This window comes from Cucumis melo, chromosome 8, assembly GCF_025177605.1.
Source record: "Cucumis melo cultivar AY chromosome 8, USDA_Cmelo_AY_1.0, whole genome shotgun sequence".
Classification (NCBI taxonomy): Eukaryota; Viridiplantae; Streptophyta; class Magnoliopsida; order Cucurbitales; family Cucurbitaceae; genus Cucumis; species Cucumis melo.
Window position 1 is genome coordinate 22,133,858 of NC_066864.1, and position 26,573 is coordinate 22,160,430.

Sequence of the window (26,573 nt, forward strand, 5' to 3'; positions counted from 1 at the left end):
TTGAAATGCAACATACACAATAATTGAACAGCCAATTGATACTTGTGATTTATGTTAATATTTCAATACATAGGAGTGTTGGTCCATAATTGAAATGCTAATTGTTTTCTAAAGTATGACATATTTTCTTGACATAATGTATCTAAACCAACACCAGTAGCTATGTACTCAAAATACTTAATTGTGAATACGCCACAATCACTATTATTTCGTTGAAGTGGAATTGAGTCAACAATGACAACTGGCCAAGGTTCCTTGTATGTCGATGATCTACCTCTCCTATCAAAGAAGCCAGTACTATCTAACAACTTTGGCACCAACTGTCGAATGGGCAGTAATATGTTTGTCATCTCTTCGGCAGTTGTAAGTGACGGAAGCGAATCCCATACCTTCACTTGACAACTTACCAAATCCAAGCATAATAGAACCCAATGGTTGCCATGGACATTGAATGGAGAGTAAACGTAATCAACACTTGCCCAAGGATCTTGGAAGTCCTCTTTTGACCCGACAACATAGTCAACCAACCTATACTCTTCGTCCCAGTCAAACGGGCGATTCTCTTTAATACATTCTTTGTATAGGGGCCACTTCGAAACTAAAATGCGCTGCAAAGAAAAACATACAAACGCAAATATCAGACCGAAAGACAAATATCAAACGCAAATACATACATAAAGTAACGCGACGATTCCAAACCATAAAGATTGTGTCTGCAGTTGTGAAGTTCTGAGAAAAAGGTATCCCGACTGCCTTAATCTTCAAGCGAATGAAAAGAAAAAGTGCATCCAAATGCTAATAGAAAAAAAAGTAAGCAGTAAATGTATAGAACCATAACAATGATAAAATTATAATTGCATAAATGATAAGATAATCCCATACCTCATCCGACAACCACCGGCGACACATAAACAAGTCTCTGAAAAAAGCCTTCGATTTTTTCCTATGAAAGGTTTCACGCAGCTCATCGTCTGTACGCTTGTCTGTAATCCAAGCTCGAAGTCTATCTAAATGGACGTCAAGTATTTTGTGCATAGGATCATAAACAATTGCTTCATACTCAGAGGTGCTGGTGGTTGATGTCAGAGACCGTTTAGGTAGAGTTGTGAATGGGGTTGATAGGTAAACACTTGCACGCTTCCTACGGGCGGGCCGAACGTGTGGTCGTTGAGTGAGAAATGGTTCTATCTCTGTGACGTCCTCATCGTCAACGACATCTATTGTCTCCTCTAAACCAATATCAACCTTCTTCTTCAACACATCTTCGTCGCCCTATGGAAGCTCATAATGCATTAGTGTGGATAATGATAGAAATTAAACATCAATATTAGCAAGAACATGGAACCAAACCTTCTTTTTAACTTCAATGTGTTCATCCTCTTTTGGCATCCTCAACCAATTAGGGGTACCGCCTGTGTCAACATCTTCGGTCTTAGCATTATCCACATCTTTACTTTCTAATGTATGATCTACTAAGCCTTCGGACACCTTGTGGTCCCCTTCGTCACCCTATGGAACCTCAAAATGAATTAGCGAGAACATGCAACTTAATGTATGAGTAATTACCAAATATGAAACAACTAACGTCAATACACTTAACAGTTTCATTCCTAACCTTTCTTTGAAGTCCAATGTGCTTCAATATGGTTGACATCATGCCCTTCAATTCGTCAATATCTGATTTTATACTATTAAGTTGCCCTTCAACAACCGCTACTCGATCTTGGAGATTTCGAATAGCCTTTTTCATCTTAATCTTGGACTTCTGTTTCTTACTCTTTTTGAAGTCATCTTCATCATTAACAACTTCTCTTACTCTTTTTGAACCACCATTCTTCGACTGAATAATGGTAGATGAGCGGAAGTTTTCAAAAAGTTCACCTGAAGCAATTTTCAACTGCTCCTCTTCAGGTGTCATCTCAATGACCGCCTTAATTATAAACTGCAAATAGAAAAAGGCAAATGTATTTAGGACAAAGAAATAAGCACAAAATCACGCGATCCTTAAGTAAGTTACTATTGCTTGCTACTTACCATTGGCGAGTCAAACACCTGGCTTATAGTTTGGGACTTTGGTGATTGTTGGCACACCTACCTCAGCATTCGTGGTATGGCATGATCGTTTACTTTATCTACACCACATCCAATGATGGTTGGTATAGACTCATATGCCCAAACCTATTCGACATTTGACAAACAAGTTTAGGAAGTACCACAAGATATATATAGATATATAAACAAGTGGTTATACAATCGTTTGAAAACAACTATACGATCATTTAACATAACTAAACGATCGTTAAAAAACAACTATACGATCGTTTAACATAACTAAACGATCGTTAAAACAACAACTAAGCGATCGTTTAAAACAACTAAACGATCGTTTAAAACAACTAAACGATCGTTTAAAACAACTAAACGATCGTTTAAAACAACTAAACGATCGTTTAAATAACTAAACTATCGTTTAAATAACTAAACTATCGTTTAAAATAACTAAACGATCGTTTTAAAGTTTTGAAGTAAGAAGTAAGAAGTCACATACCTGTAATGCATGCGGAAATCCATTGATAGTATATTTTTTTGTCTGTGTTGATTTCTTCTTTCCCTTGGCATATTGCTTGTCCAAGGCTCTTTTCAAGGCACTTAGCGTGCGTACAAAAACAATCCGACCCCAATCATAATTATTAAATGTATTCCAATCATCAGCAATCTTGAAAAAACCAATGTCCACTTTGGTTCGCCTATCTTTTCCCAACAAAGATATTTAAAGCTAATTTCACAATATCATCGTCATCACCCTCGTATTCCAAAAATATATCCTCTAAGTCGCTAACATAAACACACTCCTTGTCTTTGAAAAACTTCTCCAACAGTCGACTATTCCCAACCAACTGAATATAGTCCTCTTTAGGACCCCATAGTCCAGTTATGATGTTAAACTCTCTCCTACCGAAAGTACAAACAACGCCCCCTAGTAAGAAACTTATAGAATCCTTTCCTTCATCTTCCACCTCCCTTAACAGTAAGTAGTGGATGAGTGGCCCATTAAAGACAATATTTAGGTCCAAAAAGTGCCCAAACTTTGTTTTCCTAAATAAGGCTAATTGATCGGGTTTGAGTTTGGCCTTAATATTATGTGTTGTCTTTTCCAAATGAGACAAACAACTTACTAGGGAATAAAAATGATGGGAAGGATTAATCTTGTACAAGGGTCCGTCGGTCGATGTCGAAGTCGATGTCATGATTGAAGCCTGAAGAAAAAGGAACAAATTCCAGCAAATATATTGAAAATGGGTTACAAATAAAACTCACTGAAATAAGAGAACACGCTCAAAGTTGATTCTTAGGTTCGAAAAGGAGAAGCGACGAAATGCACTGGAGGACCGACGACAGACGAACAGTCGGAGTATCTTCGAAAAGCAGAGTGGGAAATTTCAAAAGCCAACGAAAGGAGATGTTTTTTTTTTACTTCAGGTGTTCTATGCGAAAGAGAAGGGAAAGCGAACGTGGGTAGGCGAAAAATCAATAGAGAGCGATAGAAATTTAATGAAGGGCATTTTTGTCCATTCACACCCAAATTGTCCTAAAAGTCTTTCTTTTGAAAACTTGTCCCAAAATTCATTTAAAGCTCTTTTTTTAACCTATTTTTGGCAATTTCCCACAATTCTCCAATAATAAAACTAGTATAAACTCAATAAATCCAAAATAATAAAGGAAAGGAAAAAGAAACATCTCAATAAAAAAAGAAGGAAAATGATTTAAAATTTTTATCAAAATTTCACTAAATAAAACATATGCAACATCTAAGAAAAAAACAAACAAAAATTTAGTTCAACCGACATCTATACTAAAGATAAAAGGTTTGTAGTTCAAATCTCTTCACTTGCTTGTATTAAAAAAGATATCTAAGAATAAAAAATTACGGGAAAAATAAATGAAAAGGTTAAAGAAAAAACTTGAATCTAATAAAATTATTTTCTTTTGTTCAAAATTTCAAGTGGAGAGAAAATAGGGATTCAACGCAGAATTTTAAAAGCAACTCAAAACATTATAAGAGAATGAATGATTGTAAATGTAGTTATAAAATTTTTAATACCAATAAATTTGGTTGACAAATTAAAAAAAAAAAAAAAGTCTCTTGAGAGACACATTCAATACAAAGATAAAAAAGAAAACAAAATACAAACATTCCAATGCTTTCATGTCGTATTAGATTGATGGTTAAGAATGCATATTTGAACACAATAGGTCTTTGTTCAAATCTCCACCCAATTTGTAATAAAAAAAAATAAAAGAATATTATAAAGTTGTATATGAAATTTTCTAATTTTTTTTTTTAAATTTAGTAACAATAGCCAACAAAAGCTCAAGTGCAACTAGCATCTGTATGTGTCTGAACACAAGAGAGTCTCGATTCTAATCCATATTTTACCTAATTTAGAAAAAATTATTTTGATTTTTTTAAAATTTAAAAACAATAAGTGTTGTAAAAACGAGGTGCAACCGAAAGATAGATATCAAGAAAGATAATATTAAAATAATATATATAAATAAAATAGAGGAAGAAATACAAAGTGGCTCGAAATTAAATGGTTAATTTTCATAAATATAACAAATTGTGAAAATAGCTACAATCCGTGTAACAAAATGAAAAAGATCATAAAATTGACCATTTTTTTTAATATTGCAGGTTTGTCATTTCTTTTTATCTTTCTTCCTTTCCTCTCTATAATTTTTTTCTTTTCATCCTCTTTTTCTTTTCTTGTTATGCAATTTTTAAAATATATTTTCGTTTGCCCTTCCTTTCCATCCTCTTTATTTTGCAATTTTTCTTTTCCTTTCCATCATCTTTTTCTTTCTTCTTCAAATTTTCTTTTTAATTATTATTTGGTTCAATATCCTGTACCAAATATAAAAGATTTATTTATTTTTTATTTTTTTTTTCAAAATAGCTAAATCTAACTGAACCTTTAAAAATCATTTAAATTTGGGTAGTCAAATTTAAACGATCAAATCTAAACTATACCAAATATAAACAATTGTGCACAATTTTTTTTTAAAAAAAAATCATTAAATTTAAACGATCAAATCTAAACGTGTACCAAATCCAAATCCAAATGATCCCGTACCAAATATAAACGTATACCAAATCTAGACGATCGTGTACTAAAAAATCTTTAAGAAAATTCTTGAGATTTGGCTACTCAAATTTAATCGTATACCAAATATAAACCAAAAAAATCTTGAAAACAATTGTTTAAATTTGGCTAACCAAATTGAAACAATTAAAGATTAAATATAAACGACGCAAAGAATAGTCAAATCCAAACGATAATAATCAAATCTAAACGATCGTTTACCAAATATATATTCGTTTACCAAATATGTTACGCACCTTGAGTGCCTATTAATTATTTTTTGTATTTCTTACTGTGGCCCATTCGATATTATTCTGTAAATATTTCGATGCATTGTTATATTTTTTAAAAAATTCTAAATTAAATCGTACACTTAAACTCACCAAAAGCCCTGTTTACAGGCAATTTGACAAAGGAGACTTAGATGTACTTGGACATTATTATATTATTATTTATAATATTAAGATATATAAAATCTCAGCCTATTTTAGAAAAGAGTCGGCCTAATTTTGTAAAATGGAATACAAATAAATAAAAGAAAGAGAAAACCTAAACTTTTCCATCCTCCTCTCTCCTTCTTCTCCCCGCCTATTTACCATTAAGCCCGGCCGTCGCCGTTGTCTTTCTTCCACTCGTGGCGCCGTAATCTCTCTCCTTCTGATTTTGCTCTTATTTTCACCTCTCTTCTTCTTATGGTATTCTCCCTATCTTAATCTACTTGTTTTTTTATTTGATTTTTATTTTCCTTTTCCATGAAAATAGCAGAATAGCGCTTGCGGCAAATTTTGAGTTTTCGAACTGCTGTTTGATTTGTTGCATACGTCTATTAGTTGAGGTTTTCGCCATGTGTACATCTCTAAAATCTGCTTCGTTTCATAGACCATAAATTTTCTCGCATATGTCGTCTTTTTTATTTATCAGAGAACCTGTTGAGGTAACCTGTCACAGTATCCAATTCTTTTTAATCTCTAGCTTGTAGGTGTTAATTCAATTGAACTTAAGTTAGATGAATACCGCTACTATAAATATGGCAAACGAGAATGTTTTGTTTTATGGAAATGAAATTGTAACCTTTGATTTTGAATGCCACAGAGTTATTTTGGTTGAATTTCAATCATATTTATATTTCCATATTTATCGATTATAATTAGGGAGAAGAAGACAATCATTTTTTTTTTTTTATCTTTTTTGAAATTGCAATTTTCTCCCTCGGTTTAACTAATACAGCGACTAATGATTCTTTGAATTTATTGGAAATAAGGACCATCTATATGCGATTTACTTCATGAAAATGTAAGGAGTAAGATAGACGTATTTTAAATAGTAAAGTGGAGGGCTTCAAGGGGACCCAAATATTGTCCATTTTAGGCACTGTTACATATAGTACATTGCTGGAGTTTTATGGTAATATTTGCATTATGCATTGGGATGAATTATGAGAATTTTGTAATTTTTGGTGTTTGGGCTATGTTAGACCTCCCATTAAGCTTGTCTATAGGAGGAGGAATAAAACACACGTGTAAAGAGTGTGTGTGTGTTGGGGGGGGGGGGGGGGGAGGGGCGGGTAGGTCGGTGAGTTAGGAAGTATAAGTACCAATTGTTAGGCTTGAAAAAGGATATGAATTTTCATGTAAAGTTTGGCTGTTGAATCTTGAGAGGAGATCAACAGAAGTTGTAATTCCGAATTGATGTCCAATCAATCCATTGTCTATATTCATATTGAAATAAAGAGAGAAGCTATTACAAAGTTAGAGTTCCATCATTTTGGTATCAGAGCCGCGATTACTGGAGAAGATAATGGTACAGATGCAGATCGAAGAAAGATTAGAGCTGATCGATCAAGAGATCGCCGCGATGAAGAAAGAGATAAGTAAAATACCGGTGGTTGAATCGAAATTAAGCGATATCGCTAAGAACTTAAAATTCATGCGATTACAGTCGGAGAAGCAGCAGTAAATGCTTTTGGTAATGATGGAGTAGATGGCGAAGGAGCGATCCTTAATCAGCGAACGAACGACCGAATCGGCTGTGCGCGAGTTTGCATCAGCGAAAGGGAAAGAGAATGAAGCAATGTCGAGTAAATCGACCAAGTTGGACTGAAATATCAGGGAATGCTGGAATGAGAGAAAAACTGATAGCGACAATGTTACAGCAAAACGGAGCAAATTCAAGAAAGTGGAAATGTCAGTATTCACAGGAGATGATTCGGATTCATGCGTATTCCGCAGAGAGGTATTTTCAAATTCATAAACTCAATGAATCTAAAAGGATGTTAGTATCGACTATAAGCGTCGACGATTAAACTGGTATTGTTTGCAAGAGGAAAGAGATAAATTCCTCAGCTGGATGAATTTGAAAGAAAGATTACTAATCCGTTTTAGATCGAGTAGAGATGGAACGATTTTAGGAAAATTTCTTCGAATCAAACAGGAAACCACCATAGAAGAATATCATAACCTTTTCGATAAACTTGTAGCTCCTTTATCTAATGTACAAGAAAAAGTAGTTGAAGATACGTTCATGAATGGGTTATTTCCATGGATAAGGGCTGAGGTTGCTTTCTGTCGACCGAAAGGGTTAGCTGAGATGATGCAGGTTGCTCAGTTAGTGGAAAACAAAGAGTTAATGAGGAATGAGGCAAGTTTGAATGGATTTTCTGGCGGCAAATATCCTTCTCAAACTGTGTCTTCCAGCAAACCTACGGTGGGAAATACTCTATTCGAAAACAAAGGAAATACTACATTTCCTATTCGAACGATAATATTGAGAAGCTCAAATGCTAATGAAGTTAGGAAAGAGGCGAATTCTCGACGATTACCGGAATTCTAGGCTCGAAAGGAGAAAGGACTCTGTTTTCGTTGCAATGAAAAATATTCAGCTGACCATAAGTGTAAAATGAAGGAGTTACGTGAGCTGAGAATGTTTGTAGTGGTTGGAGAAAATGAAGAATATGAAATAATTGAGGAAAAAGAATCGGCAGCGAAAGGACTGGCAATGTTAGAAGTGAAGGATGATAACCAGACTTTTGTAGAGTTGTCAATCAATTCAGTCGTTGGTTTAAACGATCCCGACACTATGAAAGTAAAGGGGAAATTGCGAGATATGGAGATAATCGTTATGATTGATTGTGGAGCCACGCACAATTTCATTTTGGAGAAGCTAGTTAAATCCTTACAGATAGTAACTAAGGAAACAACCCATTACGGAGTTATCCTAGGCTCTGGCACATCCAAGGTAAGGGCGTTTGTGAAGATGTTGAAATTCAATTAGCAGATTGGAAAGTGAAAGAGGATTTTTTACCTCTTGAATTGGGAGGTGTAGATGTTATTCTAGGGATGCAATGGCTCCATTATTTGGGAGTTTATGTGGTGGATTGGAAAAATTTGACCTTCACCTTCACTGGTAATGGTAAACAGATTTGTATCAAAGGTGATCCTAGTCTAACCAAGACTGGGATTAGTCTAAAAAGCATGTTCAGAACCTGGGGCGACCAAGATGAGGGATACTTAATCGAATGCAGAGCAGTTGAAGTAAGAAATACTGCAAATTCAGAACATTATATGACTGAAGTCCCCCCCAGTGAATCAGATCCGGTGCAGATGGTACTCAAACAGTATGAGGATGCCTTTGAATGGCCGGAAAAACTTCCCCCAAGGAGAGAAATCGAACATCACATTCATCTTAAAACGTCAGACCTTATAGGTATGGCTTCGACCAGAAGGAGGAAATGGAGAAGCTGGTTGAAGAAATATTGACCTCGGAAGAAACACTGGGATATCAAAAGAACAGTGCTTGTGGCGGGGAAGTATTGATTCGTTGGAAAGAACTGCCGGAACATGAAACTTCATGGGAGAGTTACGATGAGATACATCGTCTATATCCAACTTTTCACCTTGAGGACAAGGTGATTTTGGAAGGGGGGAGTAATGTTAGACCTCCCATTAAGCTTGTCTATAGGAGGAGGAATAAAACACACATGTAAAGAGTGTGAGAGGGGGGGGGGGGCAGGTAGGTTGGTGAGTTAGGAAGTATAAATACTAGTTGTTAGGCAGGAAAAAGGATATGAATTTTCATGTAAAGTTTGGCTGTTGAATCTTGAGAGGAGATCAACAGAAGTTGTAATTCCGAATTGATATCCAATCAATTCATTTTCTATATTCATATTGAAGTAAAGAGAGAAGCTATTACAAAGTTAGAGTTCCATCAGACTAGACACTTCTGAAATTGAAATCCCTGTTAAGGTTAGCCCAAGGAAAAAAAAGAAAGAAGTCGAAGCCCTATTTCAAACCCCATTGTTATTGGCACGGGTTTCTTATGCTGTCCTATACACATTTCTTTGTCTTCTGCCATTGTCAAACTTTTCAAGCCTCAAATCTCAGTCTCAATCTTCACCACCTCTGTTGCTTTCTTCTTTGTCAATTCCTGGTATTATCATCTTCATCGTTATGGTCACTTGTTGCTTTTTTTTTTCATTCATTTCTCAAGGTTCACTACACTTTTTCGTTGTGTTGTAGAATTTGAGTTTTTTTTGCCACAATACAAATTGCTCTTATTTTGGAATAATATCTTCTTCTTCAAGTATGCATTGAATCCCAATGTGCCTCATGGAATTTATTGTTTAGGGTTCTTGTACGTTACCTAGTTTTTCCCTTTCCCTCCTTTTGTGATGGAGTAAAATTCATTCTTAATCATCATCGATATTCTTTTTAATTGGAAAGGAAACATTTTCATTGATAAGATGATATTAGAAAAGTATGACCAATCTAATGGATTACAAAAACTTAACCAATAGTCTATAAGCGAGTCTAAACCATAGTCACAAAATGGATGAGCCAATTTACACCAAGTGAGAGCCGTATGAGTAACCACTGAAGTATAAGATTCAAAATATTGATTAGTGTTGGTAAAAGATGTGTGAAATCCTGTTGAGCCGAAGTGTCATTTAGCCCAAATGAGATTTTATGTTGGTGATTTTTGGGTTAATCACTAAATTTTTTAACTAAAGCTAGGTGGCTCTTTTGATGACAGCCTTAGGGCTATCCAATGTGTATATGTGTATATCGTATATTTAAGTATCATGTATAATTATTGATGATGTATGTGTGTTGAATGACTAAATTGTTTAGTGTTATGTGTATTCAATGTGAATGTGATGCTAATACATTTGATAATGAAGTGTGATTCAAGGGATGCATGTGATAATGAAAAGCAGTGGATTCATGTCTCAATTAATATACGAGTCATGGAATTTATGCATAGTTGTGGCTATCACATATGTCAAGGAAAGTGAGTGGCAATTACTCTTTTAACTTTTTTTTAGAGAAGAAACATTTTATTGATAAAATGAAATAGGGGGAACCCCCAAGCACCAAAAGGTGATTACAATAAATACTTCCAGTTGGAAACTAAATAAGAAATACTCAAATGATTAAAAAGGTGGCTTAGTTTTGCACCAATACAGAGAAGTAGAGAGAGTATAATCTAAGAATAGGTCAAAACTTGAAGGAAGATTGCTGAAAACTTGCTTATTATGCTCGTTCCACAAGGTCCAGAAAAAAGCACGAACAATGGCTGACCAGATGGTCTTCTTCGTGCCATGAAATGGATGACCAACCAAACAGAGAAGCAAGGTTGTCAAACATATAATAAGAAGAAATAGTCAACCAACCAACGGCCTGCAATATGGTATGCCAGAACTGTAAAGCAAAAGGACAATGCATAAAGAGATGCGCAGTTGATTCTGAATGATTATGACACATGTGGCACCAAGAAAGGGAGATGGACATATAGAGCAGACGTCATTGGAGACGATCAACATTATTAATCGTACCTAGGCTGAGTTCCCAAAGGAAATTTTGATTGTCTTTGGAATATGATCCATCCAAAAAGCAGAATAAACCTCCTTAACTTGAAAGTCGAGAGATCCCACCAAATCATCCATAAGAGATTTAACGGTAAACGTGGAGGAAGGATCAATGGTCTGAATCCAAGAATCAAGCAATAGGCGGAGATGGACAGAAGGTAGGAAAAGGGACAAAGCAGCCCACTCAATAGATTCTAAATCATTTAGATTTTGACAGAGTTGCAAACCCCAAGCGTCAATGTTTTAAACCCAGACGTTAGCAACCCTAACATCCGAGGAGTGGTTAAGGTTGAACAGACGAGGAAAAGCTGTACAGATAGTGTAGCGCCCAAGAAATCCATGAATCCTTCCAAAAAGAAGTCGAAGTACCAGAACTAAGCTGAATACGGGTTCAATTGACAACCAGGTCAATAATTTGGCAAATGAACCGCCAAGGAGATTTAGAGTGACCACGGACAACCATTGGGATCAGCCATATTTAAATGGGGGAATAATGGAATAATATCTAGCCACAATGAGCTCACACCATAAAACATCTTTCTCATGAAGGAAATGCCGAATCCATTCAGCTAAGAGAGCTAAATTATGATGGCAAAGATTACCAATACCAATACCACCCATTACTTTAGATTGCTGAGTAATCTCCCAATTCACATTATGCATCCCATCCTCACTGTGAGCCCTTCCCAGAAGAAATCACGAATCAAGTTTTCCATAGCCTGAATGTTATCTGAAGGAGCATAATAAAGAGATAAGTAATAAATGGGCAGGCTAGACAGAGAAGCCTGAATAAGAGTATGCCGCTCCCCCTTAATGATGAAAGCATACTTCCAATTGTGGAGTTTCTTTTAAATACGCTCAACAATGGGATGGTAGATTCTATTAGAGAGAGAGTTCCCACCCAAAGGCAAGCCAAGGTAAGTAGTAGGCCAACGCCCTGCTTACAGCCAAAAGAATCAATCATCCAATCCAAGTTAGAATCATCAATATGAATCCCCAGAAGCTCACTTTTGGATAAATTAATAGAAATACCTGAAGTATGCTAAAAAAATATGAATAATCTCAAACAGGGGATGTAAAGTGGAGTAGTCGGCAGAGGAGAAGAGCAATTACTTTTTTCTTTAAATTAAGGGTTTGATGAGTGAGACTTAACTCAGTTGAATGGGTGCCAACTACTACTGAAAAGGGTTTGAGTTCTCTAGAATGCCCAGACATGGACTTGCTGAGTATTTATAATAATTTTTTTTTTATAGTAGTGTGTAGGGCACATGACAAGATGGTCCGTTGACAGTGCCTTAAGATGTTATTTCCACATATGTTTGTTTTGTAAAATTATTTCAGCACTTTGGGGCGATTTTTGCACTGAAGTTGATTTAAGTAGTTTGAAGGACTTTATTTTGTTTTTACGAATGGTATGCCAGAATAAAAGTATTTATTCAAACTGATGATGTTTATGTGGCTCTCTTATTTACAAATAAGTAAAGATAAAGTATTTGAGAGCTTTTTTGTTCTAATTGTCATGCATAAAGTAGTGACCCTAGTTAGAGGTATTAAAAAGTCAAGTTACAATTTAGATCATTTTTCAGTCCCTAGGCATGTACTGATTCTTTGGGGTTCTAAATAGGGAGTATGCACCATTTCGGTATAGATAAATATCTATACCTAAGGAAATAAAATCAACGGTTCCAGACGAGATACTTGTATTACGCTGTGTGCTGGGATTTCGATATGGGGAAGAACGACAAGATGGGGCTAGGTCGGGCTCTTGTGAAGCAACATAACCAAATGATCCAGCAGTCTAAGGAGAAAGGTAGATTCTACAAATCTCAGCAGAAGAAGGTTTTGGAGTCGGTCACTGAGGTCAGTGACATTGATGCTGTTATCCAACAAGCAGATGAGGCCGAGCGCCTCTTCTCTATCAATAACCCTACTCCCAACTTTCTTATCAACTTGTAAGTTTCTCTAGCTATCTGTACCTCTGAGGTTTTGGATTTACAGTATTTGATTGAAATTGAAACTGTTAATCCACGAGCTTTAAAGTTCGTTTGGGTTTTCAACATAGAAAGTGGCCATAGTTTGTTCAAGTTAGATGTATGTCATGGACAGATTGGAAGGTATTGAGTATGAATGAAGTTTTGCTAAGGGATATTGTTATTGGTTTATGCTATGTTTGCTATTAGGGATGGAAGTTCGAGTATTAGTGAAATGACTCCTGCAGAAAGAAGAGAGCAGCAAAAAATAGAGGAGGCTTTGCACGCCAGCAGTCTACGAGTTCCACGTAGGTTGGTTTTCTTATCCTTACCAAATTTATGCAAGTTCTTGTTTGGAAATTTGGTTGGGCAATTAGTAAATCTCTCTCTTGTTTTAGGCCCCCCTGGAATTCAAAGATGTCTGCAGAGGAGCTTGATGATAATGAGAGACAATCTTTCTTAATATGGCGTCGAAGCCTTGCGAGGTTTGCTCTTAAGAGATGTTCTTGTTTCTTTTTTATTTGTTTCGTCTTAGCAGTTAGCATATTAAACTCAAATTTGTTAATTGTTCTCAAGTATTCCTGTTCATTGATAGCATTTTTATGTGATTATACTTACTTGTTTTAGGCTTGAGGAGAATGAAAATCTTGTTCTTACTCCATTTGAGAAAAACCTAGATATTTGGAGACAGCTTTGGCGGGTTGTCGAGCGATGTGATTTGGTAAGGTGGCATTTATCCTTCTGATGATGACTGATATAGTTGTTAGTCAACAAACACACACCATTCTTTTCCAACATAATTTGTTGTTACCATTATTGTTCTTTCATACAAAAAGAATAGACATTTTGTATGATCAACGATAACAAATCATACAGAGGGTTGGATGATTTATCACGTGGGCGCTTGCTAGAGTTTAGGGGGATTCCTTTGGTTGTTGGGTTCTCTAAAAGGAGAGCTTGTTCTTAGATCTTTTAATTGTGCCACATATATAATTTTTTTCTCTTACCGGAGTTGAGTAATTTTCCCATTTCTGGAGTTGATGTATTAAATCTATAGGGTTTATTTCTTCATCTTGTAGGAATTGTTTTTTGAAGTTTATTATTTTCTTTTCTGTTTGAGAATGGTTCGTCCTTTTCCCTATCATGTGCGGCAAGTTCAGAGTAGCAAATCAATGTATCAATATAAAGTTTATAATCGGAAAGTTTCTGAGTTTGAATTTACAATAAATATAAAACTACCTTGTGTTCCAGTACAGCAATTTTTGTCCTAAATCATTATTGCATTACAATGCATATTGATAACTTGGTATCAAACTTTAGTATGACATTATACATTAACTGTTGGAATGCCTTATACTTTTTTTTAATTATTATTTTAAAGAGTAAATGATACTTTTCATCAAAATATGAAAATAGGCTAATGCTCAAAATACAAAAAGTAACAAACAAATTGAAAACTCAACAACAAAACATCAAATATTATAACTAGGCTGGAAAAACAAATGCAATCCAATTTATGCTCAAGTCTTGAATGGACAAATTGGCGAAGAGCTTAGAAAGGGAACACCAAGTGGAGATATTGATCCAGGACTGATACAATTTATCCATGTAAGGCTTTTCTTGACAAACTCATCTCTCTCTCAAACAATATTTCAACAAGTAAGCCTTTAACTGTAGTTGATCATAAAAGCTGAGTCTCAGGCTTCAAGCAAGGCCCAACCAAAAGCTGAAAAACATTATGAAACTTACTAACTGCCATTGTAGTTTCCTGTTTTATTATTAACGTCTAGTGGTCATGAAAACTAGGAAGTGAATATAAGCTAGCTACTATGTATGTTTCTTAAAAAATATTCCTCAAGTATTATAAAAAGCAATCATTGTTTCCAATAATCCCTTTTCAGTAATTGTTTAAGTGCTTCCTTTGTTGATTGGCATGTACATTCATGTTAATGTTAGACCTCTTATTAAGCAAGTGTATAGTAGAAGGAAGAAATAGATTTTTGTTAATAAATAGCACGTGGGATTTAAATAGGTCAGTGGCGGGAAATTAGTTTAGTGACAGTTGTCTTTTTGGGCGGGAACATTGTATAAAAGACAGTTGTCTTTTGGCTGGAGGGATATGTCATGTTTTGAGAAATTAGACAACATGTTCTGAATTCTTCTGGTAGAGAGAAGAACAGAATTTACCTTGTAACCTAGGATTGACATTCCTACAATCCTATAGATTGTTCAGAAAGAGAATCAATAAAGAAAGAATTTACCAAATTGTTTGGAGTTCCAATAGTTAACTGTTCAGTTCATCCTCCATCATGAATCCATGATATTCTTTTATTTGTCGTAATTCGTAATGCTGATTTCTTCTTTCTTTTCAGCTTGTGATGGTTGTTGATGCTCGAGACCCTTTGTTCTACCGCTGCCCTGACCTGGAGGTGACTTATACTCTTTTTTGCCTTTTCCACTATAACTTTCTATCATTCTATTTCTATTTTGATTGAGTTTTATGCTGGAGAATATTTAGCTCATTTATATGGAGCAGGGTTTATATTTTATACTAGAAAATAATGGATCTTTCATTTTTTATTAATTGAAAGTTTGGCTCTTAATAAAAATTATAATGAAGAATGAGTTGCAAACTAGCTAATATATTGTTTTTGTTGCCTTTCTTTCTTCTTTTTTTTTTTTCTTTTCTTTTTTTGTTGATCCAAATAGTAAATTTTATGTTGAAAGCACTCGTTTGATTAAATTCTGAGTGTCTGAAATATGAGTTCCCCAATTGATATCATGACTCTATGTGGTACATGTACATTCTCCAACACAAGTTATTCACTTGATGTGACGATCGTGTGTAGTTTTTTTAGTTCTGAAAAAGCAATAAAATAGCATGTTCCCTTTCCAAAAAAAACAACGAAAGAAAGAAAGAAAAGAAAAAAAAAAAAACAATAAAAAAGAAAAAAGTGAAGTACTTGAATGAGAAATATTTGGCTTTTTTTTTTCAATCATACGATTGTCCCTTGTGAGGTTTTGAAGTTTCTCTCGAGGTGTCAGTGATGAAGTCTTTGTAATTACTTGTTAGGTCTTTTCTTGTTCTTCATAGGAGTTCTTTTCTTTAGACAGAGGTAGGTTTCCTTTTGTGGTTTTGGTTTCTTTATGCCCTTGCATTATTTATTTATTCTCAATTAAAGTTTGATGTACTATCGAAAAATCATAGAATAGTATGGTATATTTTAGTTCAAATATTTTGTATATTTTGAACAGTTAAATCATTTACTTGGTTTTGAATCTTTATAATATTTTGTATTGCTCTACACGGCAACATTCATCTTTTATGTTTATGTTCATTAATTGTCTTTTCTTTACCTTCCAATGTTTGAATAAAAATGGCTACTCACAATAACAATGATGAACGCTTACATAAATTTCTTGTCCTCTTTATGATTCCAATGCATGTAACTTAGTTTGTAACTTGTCTCCTTTATGTGCTCATGGCCTGGTTTTGTTGTTCATGTAGGCATATGCAAGAGAAGTTGATCAACATAAAAGGACAATGCTTCTTGTGAACAAGGCAGATCTGCTGTCTTATTCAGTCAGGTTATCAATCACCAGTGGAATGTTAGTCTCTATGTTTTAGTGCAATCTTTTAACAAATAAACATTCCTTGTCAAAACTTATGAACAGGAAGAAATGGGCAGAATTTTTCAGTCAGCACGAAATATTATATCTGTTTTGGTCAGCTAAAGCTGCCTCTGCCGCTCTGGATGGGAAAAAACTTAGCACCCAGTGGAACACCAATGAACCCCAGAATGGTGTGGATGATCCTGATATGAAAATATATGCTCGAGACGAGCTTCTGGCTCGTTTGCAGTATGAGGCTGAGCAGATTGTTGAAAGGAGAACATCAAGCACTAACTCTACAAGCCGATCAGATAATCTTTCTGTAGGAGGAAAAATGAATGAAAAATCACCAGGTAGCGTCATGGTGGGATTCGTTGGGTATCCAAATGTTGGAAAGAGCTCGACAATTAATGCTTTAGTTGGCCAGAAACGGGCAGGAGTCACCTCTACTCCTGGGAAGACAAAGCACTTCCAAACATTGATTATTTCCGACAAGCTTACACTATGTGATTGCCCTGGTTTAGTTTTTCCTTCATTTTCAAGCTCAAGATACGAAATGATTGCTTATGGAGTATTGCCTATTGATCGAATGACGGAGCACAGGGAGGCTATTCAAGTCGTTGCCAATCGAGTCCCAAGGCATGTGATTGAGGATGTGTACAAGATTAAATTGCCGAAACCAAAACCTTATGAGCCACAATCTCAACCACCCCTAGCATCAGAACTTTTGAAAGCATATTGCGTCTCCCGAGGTTATGTTGCATCTAGTGGATTGCCGGACGAAACTAGAGCTTCCCGCCAAATTTTGAAGGATTACGTTGATGGAAAGATTCCCCACCATGAATTGCCCCCAGGAATATCCAATGAGGATCATATTCAGGAAGAAGATGCTGAGACTCAAAAGCTCTCCGCTACAATGCACGATTCAGACTCGGATGATGGTGAAAAAGGCCACGGTGTTGAACAGGTGGCTGATTATCTTGATTCATTTGATCTAGCTAATGGACTTGCCAAGCCAAACATTAGCGAAAAGAAGGCTAAGGCATCTTCTCATAAACGCCACAAGAAGCCAGAGAGAAAAAAGGATCGATCGTGGCGGATGGGAAACGATGGTGGGGATGGGATGCCTGCAGTGAGAGTGTTGCAGAAGCCAATAAACTCAGGCCCCTTGAAAGGTTAGTTAGTTGATGTATCTATATCAACTTTCAAGGCTTACTTTTGCATCCTTTTAGTTTAATGGAAATGCTAAAATCGAGGATGCGCTATTTCTCCTACTCTAAACTGCAACCGCGTGTGTGTATATTATTACTTTTCTTTAATGGGTTATGAAATTTATTATAGGTTATACCAAGCTCACTGTTATTTTTCTTCGTCAAAGTTCCTTGATTTCCATAAATGTTCAAATATTTTAAGAAAAGAAAAATACTTTTAGACAATTTAAGGACCATTTATTAAAGACAAACTTCTACATTCACGTCCTGGATCTCTCCACTTAATGTTTGAAATGTTTGAAAATAAGTTAAGAAAAAGTAGATTTTAAAAATGAGGTTACTTTAAATGAGACCCTTTTTAAATAAAAAACAGCAATTTCCCAAAAAAAAAAAATGAAAAAGATATAATATTATATTATCATTCTATGTTAATACGACAGAAGTCATTAGGTCTTATTTCAAGGATTTTTTTAAAAATATAATAAATCAATAAAATATTTATACGGTATAGAATAATTTTGATAACAAAAATAATCCATAGGTCCATAATGGAAAATATCAAGAATGTCCTAGTCAAAACGCAATTAATCGATCACACACGTCCGTGTAATTCTTCTAACCGATCATGATATGAGAATATTTAGGAAATGATACAATATTGTTCAGATATTGGTACACAATCGTATATCAAGATCTAAACAATTTTTATTTAAGATCATATACCAAGATCTTTTATATTTGATACACGATCTTGAACCTAGATCTTAGTACACCATAATTTAGACACAATCGTTTAGATCTTGGTATACGTTTAAATCTAGAAGAATAAATATATGAAAGATGATGAAGAAAGAAAAAAAAAAAAGAGATGACAAAAGGAAGAAATTCTATAAGAGAAAATGAATAAACCACAAACAAGAACAAGTGGAAATATGAGGAAAAGTAATAATATAAAAAAATTAATAATATGAAAAGGAGATGAATAAATTGTAAAGAAGAAAAATAAGTAAAATCCTTTGCAATATTCAAAGGAAAATCTGAAATTTATGAAAGTATCGAACTTTTTATTTTGTTACATATACCGTAAATATTTTGATATTTTATTATATTTATGAAAATTAACATTTTTTTTAATTTATTTGTTTTGTTAAAAGAAGTTAGCAAAAACTTTACAACTATCTAGTCAATATAAGGTCATTTATTTTGAAAACACGTGAATCATTTTCAACAATTATCCATTTTGCAAATTTTTATATTTACGACTATATAGTCATTTTATGTACACCTTGATCTCACAAAATAGTTTAATCTCACAAAATAATCATATAATCCTACAATGTCAAAGAAGTTGATAGAATATTAAATATACAAATTAAACTCAGTGACATTTTAATCCTTTATAAAAATCATATCCCCTCCGGTGACAGTGTAAGACTTAAGAACACACCTAAACTATAATCAAATATGTTAATTGTTACCCATTTCTACCATATGACTTCATTGAAAAATTGTCATGCATTGGGGGGTTTAATGGAAAGTTTCAAAAGAAATAATGAAATGGTAAAAGAGATCGCCTTTATCTAAAATAATAAAAAATAAACAAATAAAAAATAAAAAATAAAAAAAAAATAAACAAATGAATGTGATGATAAAAACATGCGTGTTAAATGTTTCTTCCATTGCATGTGCCTACACTATAACTATATGGATAAACCAAAATTAACGTTTTGTTTTTTCCCTATGATTCACTTCATTGGATTTTCACAATACAAGACATTGGGAAAAAGGGAGTTGTACAAAATTATTTAATATTTTTCTTTGTATATCCAAAAAGAAGAAGAAAAAGGAATGTTTAAAACGAACCAATCCAATCCAACCCAGTAATACCTAAAATAATGCACATTTACATGCCCTTAGAGCTGTTGCTCAACACATCTCTTGTGCCATTGCTCTTCTTTCATCTGCTTTCTTTCAAATTGCTATGGGATGCTTCAAACAACACTGAAAGCTGACTGTAATGTAGAGGAGAACTGAGAAGCAATGGTCTGAGTGGCAAATTGCTGAAACTGCTTCTTGGCATCTGAAAGTAGTACAACAATTGCACAAATTTTAGTCAAGTACATGGGAATAACCTCTCCATCCTTAATCAGTCTTTGAAGTAAAAATGTAAAGAAAGGGAAGAATAAAGCAGTAAAGTGCATAAGCACTAGAATAATTTGAATCAAATAGAAAGATCATATAATGACTATTGTTAGTAACCCATGAGCCCTCCTATGGCTCCAATCATGGTGATGACTAGTCTAAGAGAACACCCCTATAAACTTCCCGATGCCAAAAGATTGTTAGTAACCCATGATGGGAACCGGGCTTGAATATCAACTACAGAACTTTATTAATAGAGTGAATACTCTGTAGTTCAGTTACAATCTCATGAAAACGATAAAATGAATTGAGTAATCTCAATTCAGAACAAGGGCACTCTGTTATCCTATCTCTCAAGGAAGAACAGAACTCAACTAACAATTCAAATGACTAACTGCCTTTCCCTCCCTAGGTAACAACCTATTTATACTTACAGCTGACTTATTTATTATTTATATTCCCCGGCTTCCTTCTCCTTCCTTATGAGATGAAGTCTTCTTTCCTCTCCTACTACTATATTGGTAAATGATAGGGGTCTATCATATAAGTATATATAGCACAATGCAAAAGAATTTACAAATATAGCATAATTAAATTCAACCCACGAAGTTTGTCAATGATTGACTATATAACTGGAGTCTATTAGTGATAGAGTCCATTGATGACAGATTTTGCTATATTTGTCGTTCTTTGAGAATGTTACCATACACTTAATTATTAGGCCTATGGGTGATATCCACTACAGTTGCCAAATAATACTAAACACAGGCATAATTTACATTCTTTGCCCCAGTGTAATATGAGAAAAGGTATGAATGAAAGAGTTAATCAAGGGTAGAGGTCTTTTGGCATTTTCTTTAAGCTGCCAGACAGAGAAGCACTAAGGAGGTGTTCATCTTTTGGCTGGTCTTTGTCTTTCTCTAGTGTGCAAGGACAAAAAAGTTCTATGGCTTTATGGGAATTAAAATATTTTTGAGGAAGTGTCTGGATTTGGAGATCTCTTAGGCATATATATATAATTTTACTATTTTTGTGGCTTCCTCGTAAAGTTCCTTGTCTAAATTTCTTTGTAATCATCAGATTATTATTGTCTTTTAATCATACACTTTTAACTCGATGTAATTTTACCTCATTTTAAATAGTTTGTTATGTCCATGCAACTCTTAGTTTCCTTATAGAAAATATAATTGTTATCGGGTTCATTGATAAAGTTGATGTATTGGAGATATGAGGCTCTAACCATATATATACCAGCTATTTGAATCCATATGCATGTGTATGTATCTAAGGGCTACACTACAAGTGACTATGCTCCACAAGCAGCAAAAAGGTTAAAATGACAAACAAAACAGAAATGTTTATATAATCATATCCTCACATGCTGGTATACGAAGACTTCCCTACTAAACTCAATCTCTTCTAACAATGATTTAAAAATAGACACTGAACTTAACAAACAGCAGACAGGGTTTCACAATGGTCCATCCCTTGAGATTTAAAAACATATTTCTAAAACCTTCAAAAGAATTCAGAAGTTTTTCATGGAAAAGAATTCCAAAGCTATTGCCGACGGAGAAAGCAACAACAAATCAGGCATTTCAGTGCTTGTACAAACACTGTAGAATTTTGATAGCTCCAGGAACTTATTGCTTACCTTTACGACATTTGGTAAAGCCAATGATGTTTGCAATGCTCAAAGTCAAACAAACTCCTACGACAAGGAGATAATCAGCTTGAAACTTTATCAAAGAGAATATGCCCAGCACAGTCCATGCAACTGCCTGTTTTTCATAGGTTCAGAAGCATGAGCACACATGAATAATGAAGATCATAATTTTCTGTATATATATAAATATAAGAAATGCTTAAGTGAAATTGCAAAATAAAGTAGATCCACTCTTGAGTAGAGTAACTATCCAGAGGTTCTACAGAAAAAACTTTTCCATCGGGTAATAAGATAATGATGGAACTACAAAAATGACTATTTATAAACCATCGATGAGTCAAAAAAAAAAAAAAAAAAACTATGGAATCAGAACACCAATCTTCGCCTGTGAAGATGCAGGAGTTCCTCTCTAACCATAGAGACCAAAGGAAAACCCATTTAGATTAGCAATAAACCATAATGACCAAAGAACAATCCCCCATCGTTGATTTTTTTTTTCTTTTTCTCCTTCTTCTATTTGCTTTTTTCCTTTTTTCTCTTGTTCTCTTTTGTTTTCCCGAATATTAGCTTATGGAAATGCAAATATCCCTTGCATGGCATAAAGCATATACATTTTTGAGAATTTCAAGGTAACGAGTAATGACCCTACAACATTTATTCAAATCTATCAGTTCTAAGGTAAATGTCTAATTTTGTAGTTACATAACGTCGATCATAAATTAACCCCTACGTTTGCTTCTTAGAATAAAAGTAAATTCCAAAACAAAAAATTATTTTCTCTATAAAAATAAAATTAGAAATTATTATCAAGAAAGAAACGGCTCAAAATATTAAATCTTGTTGAATCCAACTATTTTCCTTTGTTTTGTTTTTTCCCTACTTTCTAAGGCCATGGTCCATGTTTAGCAAGCAATGGCATTTCTTAAGAGAATAATAACTAAAATCCACAACATACTTTGAAGAAAAACCAAAAACAAAAAATTGGTTCTTCTTCAAAGCACTCAAATAATCAGGGATAAGTAATTTCTTCAAGTTCCCTCCCAACATCCAACAAAAGATAACATAAAAACAAAGTGACTGGCCTGCCTCCAAGCTTTAGACATGTATATCAAATATTATTCTCTTTCAGGAATCACACCTGCTGACATTCAATCGTATCTGTATGATCAAATATATTTTTCAAAAACCATCTCGCTTGTTTGATAAACCATTGCAAACACATAATCAAATTATCACAATATTTGGGATCACCATACTTTCTTACCGTGAGGTACAAGGTCCACCAAAACAGCCAGGAATCTTTTTTATTCATCCGAGACAATGACTAGAAAACAACCAAGGATCCAAGAGCATTAGAAGCAAGAAATAAGCATTTAAATGTTTTCCTGATAACATAATTGAGAAGCAAATTCTGAAAATGAAAGAACTAAGCACTCACCTCTTGATCAAGGCTTTCAAATTTCCACACACTCTCACCCAGATCATTTATTTCATTCCACCACCTTAAACCAACCAATATACGCCCACTCACATTCTTCACGACCCAGAAGTCAAGAGCAGCAAGAAAAACAGTCACCACAAAAATGATAACAAAACTATTGAAAAAGAGAGAGGAAAGAATGTAAAAGGCCAATGCTCCAGCCTGAAAAAGAAGAAGCACAATCACATAAATCCCAGAAAGCCCAGAGACCATTCAAGAATGAAGTCTATTAGTAACATAATCTTACCTTAAAAAGAACATGAAAGAAACAAGTCTTTGGGTTAGCATAATTTTCCACAGGTGGCTGCAAAAGAGGGATCATATGAGTCAAACAATAGCAATAACTCTCTAAGAAAACCTTCCAAATCTAGAATCCCAATGGAACCCCAATTTCATAAATGCATCACATACTAATACCCAATAATGCGCTCAATCCTATGCTTCAAGAACGAAATATGCGGAGGTCCTAAAATCTAAACCAATTGAAATTCAACCGTAGCTAATTTGAAAATCCTCCATAATCTGCCCATCATCAGCTCAGATCTTACAGTAATCACGGATTTTGTTCGTTAACAGATATGAATGTTTACTTCTACGCCGCATCCCAACCGTCGGCCCTAGTTTGCGATTGGATCTAGCAATCAACAAGGATAAGGAGACGAAAATGCCTAACGCAGAAGATTAACAGCATGTCTAAGCACGAAAAGATGATAATTAAAAGATGGAGAAGGTAAAAAAAAAGTTTGAAAGTAGTGAAATTTACCTGGTTCGGATCCATGATCTGGAAATTGGAGAGAATTTGCACGAAGTAAATTGTGGGTAAGTGTAGAATTTGGGTTATCTGTTGAAGAAATGAAGCGAAAACACCACCCCCTTCCGTCGCTAGGCGCTCGCCGAGGGAAATTGTAGCCACCAGAATCAAGAAAATATTTCACAACTTCAGTTCATTTCATTTGGTTTCGACTCATTTTTTCATATCAAAATATTTAGGGAAATTGCCAAAAATAGGTTAAAAAAAGAGATTTAAATGAATTTTGGGACAAGTTTTCAAAAGAAAGACTTTTAGGACAATTTGGGTGTGAATGAACAAAAATGCCCTTCCTTTCCTTTCCCTCTTCCACGTTTGCTTTCCCTTCTCTCCACGATCGATTCCTTCTCTTTCGCGTATAGTTCCCTTTCCCTTCTCTTTTCTTTCGTGTAGAACACCTGAACCTACTCCGGCCATCGTCTCTTGCCCATCGTCGCTTGCCCATCGTCGCTTGCCCATCGTCGTTTGCCCTTCGTCGCTTGCCTTTCGTCGGTCGTTGTCCAGTGCATTTCGTCGCTCCTATTCGGACCATTCAATCAACTTCGAGTGTTTTCTCTTATTTAGGTGAGTTTCATGTCTAACCGATTTTCAATTTATCTGCTGTAAGTAAATGTTTGGTTGGGGTATTTGGTGCTATTTTCATCCGTAATTGTCTGGTTTTTGGAATTGGACTTATTTGCCGTAAATTAGTTTAGTCAAAGTTTGGTTTTAGGTTCTTAGAAAGTTCAATGGGTAGTGAAAAATGAATTGAACTAGAGGATAAGGATTTAGTTGGATCAAATAGAGGAGGAGTAAGCAATAGGAATAGAAGGAATGAAGGTTTTTTTTTTTATCTCGCACGTATTTTTTTTATCTCGCACGTATCTCGCACGTTCCAAACTTTCACTATTTATTTCAAAATCAACTTGGTACACCTCCTAATCCATTTAGAGCTATTCTTTGCATGTTTAGTAACTCTCTTAGTCCCTCATGCTTTATCTCGCACGTTCCAAACTTTTACTATTTATTTCAAAATCAACTTGGTACACCTCCTAATCCATTTAGAGCTATTCTTTGCATGTTTAGTAACTCTCTTAGGCCCTCATGCTTTATCTCGCACGTATCTCGCACACATCTCGCACGTATCTCGCACACATCTCGTACGTATCTCGCACGTTCCGAACTTTTACTATTTATTTCAAAATCAACTTGGTACACCTCCTAATCCATTTAGAGCTATTCTTTGCATGTTTAGTAACTCTCTTCGGCCCTCATGCTTTATCTCGCACGTATCTCGCACACATCTCGCACGTTCCAAACTTCCACTATTTATTTCAAAATCAAATTGGTACACCTCCTAATCCATGTAGATCTATTCTTTGCATGTTTAGTAACTCACTTAGGCCCGCACACATCTTGCAGTTATTTTTTTTTATTTCTTTACATCTTGCACGCATCTTGTAGGTTCTTAAGTTCAAATCAATTTTTGAAGATACAAAACTACTTAAGGTAGTTTAAGGATGACACATGTTCGGATTTTATTGCGTCACGGTGGTGAATGGGATGAGGGACAAAGAAAATATGAAGGAGGAGTGTTAAAAGGCATTGTTGTCCCTAAAGAAATAACACACAAAGATTTACAGTCTGAACTATATGACCTTGCAGAAGTTGACCCTACAAAGTTTGACATAAAGATAAGATGTATATATGATATCAAAGGGGAAAAGGAAGCTCCTCCATTTGAGTTAAGCAAGGACCGTGATTTGAAGTTTTATATTCTTAGTGAAAATCCATTGGAGGTCCCCCTATACCTATCTTTTGAGCCTACAAGCAATCGAAGCATGAAAGTGTTAAACAAAGATTACAATTCAGTATCTGGGAGCAACCAAGTTCAAAATTTAAACCCTCATCCTCCTCCAATTGGAATGGATACATTAGATGAGAATGAAGTTGATATTGGTGAAGTTCAGGTTGGCTTGTGTGATAACATGATAGGGACCAATTCGGCTATATGGGAATCATATGAGTCATATCATTCAATAGATGATACTTTTACATGGGAGTCAGTTGAGATGTACAATGAATTGTTTGACATCCCAGAACAAAGAGATGCTCCTACAAAAGATTGCAAAGGAAAAGGTAAAGTTGACTACAGCTCCTCTAGTCGGAAGTTGAAGACAAAAGGAAGTGGCTGGTCGGAAGAAAGCTCTACAAGTGAAGAGTTGGATGTAGGACAAATCTTTTTTTGCAAGAGAGATTTGTCAATGAGATTAAGTGTGTTGGCAATGAAATTTTTTTTTTCAGTTTGTAGTAAAAAAGTCTACAAAAGAGGTTCTTTTTGTTAGATGCATCGACAACAAGTGTGGTTGGAGATTGCGAACGGTTAGACTGAAGGATTCAAATATATTCAAGATTAAAAAGTATGTGAAAGTTCATTCATGTTCTCTTGAGTTTTTGAATCGTGACCATAGGCAAGCAAAATCTTGGGTTGTTGGAGAATTAATAAAGTCCAAATTCAAGGGACCCGGTCGCATATACAAACCACGTGATATCATAGAAGACATGAGGCAAGACTATGACATAAATATGAGTTATGAGAAAGCATGGCGTGCCAGAGAAAATGCATATGAACGAGTGCGAGGGTCTCCTGAAGAGTCATATAATCTTTTGCGTAGATATGGTGAAGCACTCAAATTTA

The 26,573-nt window shown here is 34.9% G+C and overlaps 2 protein-coding genes across 3 annotated transcripts; one reads left to right on the top strand and one right to left on the bottom strand.

Annotated features, from left to right (window-relative positions):
• The first annotated feature begins 5,628 nt into the window (after window positions 1–5,628).
• LOC103486077 (GTPase LSG1-2-like) lies at window positions 5,629–17,940 on the top strand. Its single transcript, XM_008443901.3, has 8 exons — window positions 5,629–5,839; window positions 12,632–12,959; window positions 13,188–13,289; window positions 13,376–13,462; window positions 13,605–13,698; window positions 15,350–15,406; window positions 16,486–16,565; window positions 16,653–17,940. The coding sequence occupies exons 2-8, from the start codon at window positions 12,736–12,738 to the stop codon at window positions 17,767–17,769; spliced, it is 1,761 nt and encodes a 586-aa protein (XP_008442123.2). The 5' UTR covers window positions 5,629–5,839; window positions 12,632–12,735; the 3' UTR covers window positions 17,770–17,940.
• Window positions 17,941–19,443: 1,503 nt separating this feature from the next.
• On the bottom strand, window positions 19,444–24,065 carry LOC103486078 (Golgi apparatus membrane protein-like protein ECHIDNA). 2 transcript variants are annotated; one of them, XM_008443903.3, is made up of 6 exons: window positions 23,852–24,065; window positions 23,336–23,392; window positions 23,047–23,250; window positions 22,873–22,932; window positions 21,597–21,723; window positions 19,444–19,880 (listed from the first exon to the last, which is right to left on the bottom strand). In XM_008443903.3, the coding sequence occupies exons 1-6, from the start codon at window positions 23,864–23,866 to the stop codon at window positions 19,792–19,794; spliced, it is 552 nt and encodes a 183-aa protein (XP_008442125.1). In that variant the 5' UTR covers window positions 23,867–24,065; the 3' UTR covers window positions 19,444–19,791. The 2 variants fall into 2 exon arrangements, with proteins under 2 accessions (XP_008442125.1, XP_016899529.1); XM_017044040.2 differs by lacking the exon at window positions 23,852–24,065 and having other exon boundaries at window positions 23,336–23,425.
• Window positions 24,066–26,573: the final 2,508 nt, after the last annotated feature.

Bases quoted from the DNA above. Each gene is read 5' to 3' on its own strand.
- LOC103486077 (XM_008443901.3), top strand. From the start codon at position 12,736: ATGGGGAAGAACGACAAGATGGGGCTAGGTCGGGCTCTTGTGAAGCAA. The intron at 13,699-15,349 runs GTAAGGTGGCAT...CTTTCTTTTCAG, and splicing joins TTGTCGAGCGATGTGATTTG to CTTGTGATGGTTGTTGATGC. The intron at 16,566-16,652 runs GTTATCAATCAC...ACTTATGAACAG, and splicing joins CTGCTGTCTTATTCAGTCAG to GAAGAAATGGGCAGAATTTT.
- LOC103486078 (XM_017044040.2), bottom strand. From the start codon at position 23,410: ATGATCCCTCTTTTGCAGCCACCTGTGGAAAATTATGCTAACCCAAAG. The intron at 23,251-23,335 runs GTAAGATTATGT...CTTCTTTTTCAG, and splicing joins TCTTTCATGTTCTTTTTAAG to GCTGGAGCATTGGCCTTTTA. The intron at 21,724-22,872 runs GTAAGAAAGTAT...TATGAAAAACAG, and splicing joins GGTGGACCTTGTACCTCACG to GCAGTTGCATGGACTGTGCT.